This window comes from Fulmarus glacialis, unplaced genomic scaffold, assembly GCF_000690835.1.
Source record: "Fulmarus glacialis isolate BGI_N327 unplaced genomic scaffold, ASM69083v1 scaffold4532, whole genome shotgun sequence".
NCBI lineage: Eukaryota > Metazoa > Chordata > Aves > Procellariiformes > Procellariidae > Fulmarus > Fulmarus glacialis.
Genome location: NW_009199741.1, coordinates 188,090 through 195,624, shown reverse-complemented (window position 1 = coordinate 195,624; position 7,535 = coordinate 188,090). Strand labels below are relative to the sequence as shown.

Here is a 7,535-nt window from a genome sequence, read left to right as displayed (position 1 = left end):
AGAAGGTTAAGGGTTAATTAATTAATGCATCAAGCAAAAGTTATTATAGGATAGCTTTGCTGCCAGTGTTCAAAACATTGGCAATCAACTAGTACGAGTGCACAATACTTTACTTCTTTTACAAAAAGGTGTTTTGTTAATCACTCAAAACTCCCCCCACCTTGATTTCTGTTAATAAATGGTGAGATTTTTATAGACTACAACTGCACTTAGCAGCCCCATCATAACCCAAATCCTCAGTTTATTTTTGAACAGAAAAGTTGAAACTGTTTGTAGAAAACACAACCTTCCTCCTCCAAGATTACATCAGTGTCAGCCTCTCAAGTCTTTCTCTAAGTCAACTGCTGTTCAAGCTTCTGCCAATGTTTTGTTCTTTCTCAATTTAGAAAGATAAAATTGTTCTAGGCCTAGGAGGGAGAGCGACTCCCTTTCTACCACGAAGACCCAATCTATCAGCGCTGCATGGGGAAGCAACATGAAACAGTTTTCTTCCATCGTGAATAAAGGTATTACCAGGGAAGGTACAGGACCACTACAGATGGGCCAAGACTGACAAAGGTAACTGTTTGGTGCAGGCATCCACCTCAGCCTCTGTAACCCTTCCCCTTTTATGATCTTAGATGGCATCAGGACGGGAGCAGGGAAGGAATAAGGACCTCCTCATTTAAATATCTCTAAAACCACACACAAAACCATTGAGATGTCTGACACACAGAGCAAGAACACTTTAGGATGAATGCGTTTTGGAGACAAAATTCTCCTCCTGCTCCATGCAATTGTTTGTCCCAAAAACACAGGGTCGTCCATAAAGTGCAGAATTGGGACACAGGGGATACACAGCTTCACTCAGATAAATCCACTGGGCTTTTGTACGGCTTCTTTACACGGGCAAGAGGCCCTCGGGCACGCAGAATGTGATTAAAACCATGAGGTATACAGACTGGTCATCTCATACTTTGCATCCACAATACATTCACCCTCAAGATGCACTTTCCCATCTGTGCTGTAGTCTTTATTTGATTAGCAGTTTGAGATATACATTGCTGCACATAGGACAACACTAGAAAGACCATAAAGAAGAAAAAGCTAAGAAAAGGAATGTGAGCGAGAGAACAAGGTTGGAAAGATGCAATGAAAACTGGCAGAAAGTGTTAATATTAGTTGCAAATGGTAGGGAGATTTTTTTTTTTTCCTTCTTCTACTGTGATGTTAGAAAGTTTCTCTTTCTGGTAATACAAAGCCCCATCCAGTTTAAAGGCTGATTTGAGGGTGTGAGTTCCTACTCTATCCAATCCACTGCACGCAGATGACAGAGCCCACACCAAAGTGACCAAGGTGGGTTTTAGAACCAGTTTGGCCCATCTCTAAATGCTACCCATGAAAGAAAAAAACCACAAAGCAGGTCCAAAGCAAGCACCACGCAGCAGAGGGAACACATCTCATGCAGAGTATTAGGAAAAAGCTGAATACACTTGAAAAAAATTAAAGGAAAAACAGTCACAGTTCAACAGATCTCCACGAGGAGCCCCTGCACAGAAAACTTCCAGTTAGTGAGTATCTTGGGCTAAAGCAAACACAACTCTTTACAACCTCAGGTCAAGGTTTCTCTGCAGAAAAGAGTTAGAGCATAGTCTTCACACAGTATAAGTTATTTACACACGTTTGCAAATACTTGCAGAAGATAAAAGCTCTGTGTCTGGTTTAGACTGAGTTCAGTTTAATCTATATTACAATACACCGTTGTGTTCTGGCACCAAAATACCTATTCTGGAAAAGCAGTTTTCAGCAGCAAGGACAGTACGAGGTAGCCTAGCACCTGAGAACTGACAGAACTCGATGCACCGGGTCTATACTAGGTATTTCCCCCTTGAAATGTCTGCTGCCATGACTGCCCAGAACAGTGTTAGACATGGCCCATGCTACATCAATACAAGCAAAGGAGATGATGCTCCCTTGATTTGTTAGCAATGGCACTGCCAATGGGCAATGGCAGGAAATTTCAGAGAAAAAAGCCTAGGAAAAAAAAAGGGGGAAAGGCCACTTCTTGCCACATGCACCTGCGCGCCCCGGGAACATTCAAGCTGTACAGGGAGACTGCAATGTATTTTGTCTGCAAACCACAACCCTGCTCTGAGAGGAAGTGTGAAGATGGCCAGGGCACTCGTTCCATCTTTCCTTTCCCCCTCCATTCCTATCACACGCCACAGACCAACAGGGAGGGAACACCATTTACAAAGTATAAGTGGATGCTGCCTCTGGCCCTTTTGGAGGAGATGGAAAGGGAAGAAAATAGCATCTCTGACTGGTTTCCCCCTTGCAATGACATTACTGCTCTAGAGCAGGCTGTGCTGTGCACACTTGCAAAACCAGCTTATTTGTGCTTTGCAACATATGACTCGTTTGCTCTGGGGACAGAATTACACCTCTTTTGCAGCAACACCTGTAAATGAGTGCCTGCCTAGCAGAAAGGACTGTCTTCAGAAAGAAACCATGACCACTTCCATTGGGGCAGGATATTAAGTGTGACATCGCATGAACTTCATTTCCCCCTACTCTGAAGAAATGGATTTGGGAAGAGGTGGAAAGGGTCAAAAAAACATCCCGTTTTTTTAACAATACTCTCCATTTTATGTCTCACCAGAAAGCACTATTAATTAAAACTTTCCAGCTATCAGCATGCTCACTCCATAATGAGGATCAGAATAACCCGGATTGCCAAAGAGAAGTTAATCAGTTTAAGCATTACTGCTTTTAAATCAACTGGCTCAATTCCACCATCAGGAAGACATATTTCATTCCACCTGCTCCGTTTCTGCATTAGCAAACAGCATCACTGGGGGGATCCCCGGCTGCTCTTCTGAGAGCAAACCCCAGAAAGGCGTCCAGCTAGCAGGGAGAGCCGGAGCTTCAGGGAGCCATTGGAATTGCCATTGGTGGCATTTTTGCTCTTCAGGCTGGGATTTCTCCTTTTGCTTTTCGCGATTCAGTGCTGAACAAAACCCAGGAGGCAAACAGCTACCAAGTCTTGGCCTCCGATTATGTTATTAATTACATAAATTAGGGCATGCTCATGACTTTCAATTAAACAGATCCCCACTCGCCCCCTTGTGCTGCAGTGCTGAAATCTGCATCTCAGTCAAGGTGTGTTGAAAAAACCCCAAGACTTACCAAACGTCGTCCCCGCCTCTGGCCTGCTCACCGACGAGACGATGACAAAGCCAAACCCCTCGTTTTCGCCGCGGCGGATTTCCACATCGTAGGGCTGGACCACGGCGCTGACGACACCGCTGCCCCCGCCACCACCACTGCCGATGCCACTGGTGCTGCCGCTGCCCGAGCTGACAGTGTTGAGGGAGTTCTGGCTGCCCTGCGGCGTTCGCTTCTCCTCCGTAAGTGAGGCCGGCTGGTTGCTGCTGTGGTGGGAAGAGGCTGGGGACGGGACTTCATTCTCTGCCTTGGGAACTGGGGAATTAAAAAAAGACTGTCTGAGCAAGCTGCATCATTTAGTGCTTGAAAAATGCCATCCATTGAGAAAAAGGTAGAAAAATAAAGCAAATCACCTGCTTTCATCTATAAATCGTGGCCAGAGTGACCAAGGGCTCTGTCTGCTTTCGGATATCACCACCAACAGCTCTGTTTGGTGATGGCACTGACCACATATGCTCATCCTCTCCAGGGTATTCTCATGCAGCCAAAGCCTTTCGCTGCCGAACTACAGCAGCAGTACGGTTAAACCAGTGCAGTGCTGCGTGCTTGGATACTCTGTGCCATTTTAAACCTGAATTACATTAGTTCAGAGGTGCCTCCTTTACATATCATATCCCCACTTCAGTTATATATGAGCAACCATGTATATGTGCGCAAGCCACGAGGAGAGGGAGTAATATCAAATACCCATCACTCAACACCTGTGTATTTTTTAACTCCGTGCTATCAGTTGGGTAGCACTGATTGCTTTTGATTAACGCGATCTTAAGTAATAATAACCACCCATACTAAAGCAAAACAACTTGTGAACCAAGCTTTTCTGGATGGAAGAACCAGCAACTATCATCTGTACAGTCTGGCACAGTCAGGGCGAAACCGTTAAATATTATTAACATTAACATCAATATTAAACAAGTGTTTAACAGCAACTGAAGTTGGAAGTGGTATTAGTTTAAAATCTAATCAGTTACCACAAGGCTTGAAGAAATCTCAAAAAAATTGCTTAGTCCACACTCTGCTCGAGTCAGGGCCAACTATACTTACTGTCAGTCCTGACAGATGTTTGTGTAATCTGCTATTAAATATCTCCCCAGGCAATCTATTGGTTTATACCCAACTTAAATCTTCCCTGCTGCAACATAAGGCTATTATTTCTAGTTCTATCTAGCAGGCATATGGAGATCATATTATTTCCTTCCTCTTTGCAGCAGCCTCTTATAGTCTTGGGGAGTTTAACACCTCCTCCCCCTTCTCTGCTTTAGGCTAAACAATCCCAATTTGTTCAATATTTCCTTGCAGACCACGTTTTCTAGAGCTCTCCTTATTCTCGCTGGTCCTCTGGACTCCCTCCAGTTGGGCGCTCTCCAACTCAAACATGTCTTTCTTGAAGTGCTGGACCATATTGCAGCTAAGCCATCATCTGCTGGGAAATCAGGAGAGTTCCCCTCTGCCTACATCCCAGCACAGTGTTTTTCTTCACCTGAGCCAACCTCAGGTTAAAGCTTGTCGCCCACAATAGCTTCCACTTCTTGCTACTCAGCCAGTTCTCCACAGTCCATTTGGGCAGCTGAGAGCAGCATATTGCACTTGTCTCTATTGAATGGCTGCCTCCACTAATCAGGTCACTCCTCCAATTTGGTGAATCAAAATTAAGTTGAAGATCTTAAAAACAAGAAGAAAATGGATGCCAAACAAAATCTAAACATGTAAACCCACGATCCAAAGAAAAAAAACTTTTAAAATATTCTTGGAAAGGAGTACCTGTCTGCATTTATATACTCAAAGTATGTACTAAACATATAGTATTCTACATATTAAAAATACAGGCTTATAAACTTTCCCCTATATGAATCTCAAGACATGGAGTACCCATTTAGATGAACAATCTTTTTCTATCGGCATATAGATGAGAGGAGGAATAAGGGACCAAAATTCAGGAAGAGGCTTCTCTACAAAGTTATGCTGGAATTTAAAAGCCTGCAAATATAAGGTGAAAGAAGGGATCCTGAATAATTTATCCTAGAGTAAGTGTTCACATTTGAAATGATTCAGAAATAGCTCAGTCTGGAGTAACAAGCCCCTGAATGAAGTATCAAGGGTTTTTATCGAGATGTCTCATGAATCTAAATATTTTATGGTAATTTCCAGCCTGGAGGCTGTTAAACTGGACAGAAAATCTACACACAAAAACAATACCAATATTCAGCTGCCCTTCCCCTTCCTCCCAAAGCTCATCTCCTAAAGCTTCTCTCACACTGGCAGCTCTTTGTAAGGAATGAGAGAGAGGCTATTAGAGGAGAGACATAACCCAGCATCCACAATGGGAAGAAGGAAAGAAATGAGAAGTGAACATTTATTTAATATTGTGCAGAAGAAGCTCAGCCCTGGATAAACATACAGAGCTATTTTAGAGGTACTGTTCTAGTCCTAACTTCTACTGTGGGTCTAATTTTCAACCTGAATGTTATATTGGTGCTCTTTAAGATTAAAGTACATCACTGCCTATTTTTCTGCTGATGCCTAAACTTGAAAAGCTGTATAATGCCCCTTCTTTTGAACAAGTGAGCTAAACTGAATCCCACACTCGAGCTCCCTAAAGGGACTCACAAGAAAAGGCAGCATCCCAGTGTTACTCTCCAATATTATGCATAAGGTCACATGTCATTTAGAAAGCTCATGCTCGTGTCTTCATTTCCTTTGTTATCAGGACTTTTTTGTGTCACTAATCTGGGTGCCACCAGGCAGTGTCTCTTCTCTCTGCATCTCTGTCTTTCTGCCAGCTGTTTTTTTGTCCATTTAGACCATACACTTGTGCGGTGTGTGCACAACACCTAGCATAACGCAGCACACAGAAACCTCTCTCTTACAGCAAACACGCACACCCTGCACTACCAGAACCAATGACACTTAGAGTTTTGCATCCTGCAGTTAGTTGACTACATGGTACAACCTCAGTTGAAGCTTCTCCTGTGCCTGGGACATTAGCCATCACACACCAATGCCCTCACTCGCTCTCTGCCCTTGCCTCCCCTCCTGGAGACTCTTCAGCCTCTTTTCCCTCACTCCCAGTTTAAGGGTGGCTATCAGGCAGCACAGTTATTTTGGGAAGAAAACAGAAGACACAGGCAGTCAGACACAGTGTCTGCTGCTGCATGAGTCCACCTAAAACTGATATGTTGCAACTGAACAGTTCCCCGTTTTATCAGAAACCTTCAAGAAGACTGGAGAAGCCAACGGAGATTGAGAGTCTTGACTAGAAACAAAATATTTGAAACTGATTTGATCAAGAACAAAAAAGACTAAAAATAGCCAAAAGAGGAAGAATAACACTGTATCCCCTGAGTTCTCCCAGTATTACAAGGAGGAGCTTTTGTTCTTTAAACTGTTTGCTGAACAGATGGAGTCTGGCAAGAAAATTTACCCCTGCAGAGAGACACTGCAGCCTACCTGTGTAAACCACTTTGCGCCTGACGGTCAGATTGACATGACCTTGTTTGGCTGCCTGTTGCATAAGCTGGACGACAAGCTGGTGCGATTTCCCGACAACAGGCGTCCCATCCACACAGATCAGTTCATCACCCGATCTCAGGCGGCCGTCAGCATCAGCAGCACCCAGCGGTACAATGTGGCCGATGTAAATCTGATGAATTAGTACAAATAGGAGAAAGGAAAGAAAGAAAGAAAGCAAGAAAAAAAAAAAAAAAACAGTGATAAATGAGAACTAGCTCAACAGCCAGCTGGAAGTAAGGGGCACTGGTAGTTGGACCCAATTTAGTAGGGAAATTGTTGACAAACATCTGCTGGTCAGGAAAGTTGCTCCTGCGAAAGCAGCTCCATGTGAATATAGCCACATTGTGAAATTGTAATAAACTGACATCTTGTTTCTTTAGGCGGTCCATTCACTCTAATCACAGATAGCCTTGGGAAATGTGTTCAACCAGACAGCGACCAGAGAGGAAGATGGTTAAAAGCACTGAGGGTCTTGTCAGGGAGGCTGAGATTGAGTTATCCTTTCAGTTGCCTCTAGGGTTTACAAGCTCCGTACCACGCGACTGTCCACTAACTCAGTCTTGGTTTATCTTCAGTGAGTTCTGTGGAGTTACTCTAACATGAGAGGAATTCATGGCCTCTCTTTCCGTAAACGAGCAAAGTAATTTTGGCAGGGAAGTATGTGGAAATTTATGCTGCCACTATGTAGCTTTGACCTGTGCAGCACATGAAAGACCACGTGTTTGTAGCCTGACACCTTCCACAGGCACTGGATTTATGGCAAAGTTAAGTGAATTCAAGGAGGGAATTGAGCAAATAGAAAACCTGACACTCTAAGA

At 43.7% G+C, this 7,535-nt stretch overlaps 1 protein-coding gene across 1 annotated transcript in view; it reads right to left on the bottom strand.

Annotated features, from left to right (window-relative positions):
• MAGI1 (membrane associated guanylate kinase, WW and PDZ domain containing 1) overlaps positions 1-7,535 on the bottom strand; it is a gene marked incomplete at its 3' end in the record, with an annotated part of 158,217 nt that overhangs the window by 526 nt on the left and 150,156 nt on the right. Inside the window, exons 17-18 of the mRNA XM_009573348.1 lie at positions 6,655-6,847; positions 3,169-3,462 (exon numbers count right to left, since the gene is read on the bottom strand). Coding sequence (XP_009571643.1) covers positions 3,169-3,462; positions 6,655-6,847 — 487 coding nt within the window. The remainder of the gene's footprint in view (positions 1-3,168; positions 3,463-6,654; positions 6,848-7,535) is intronic.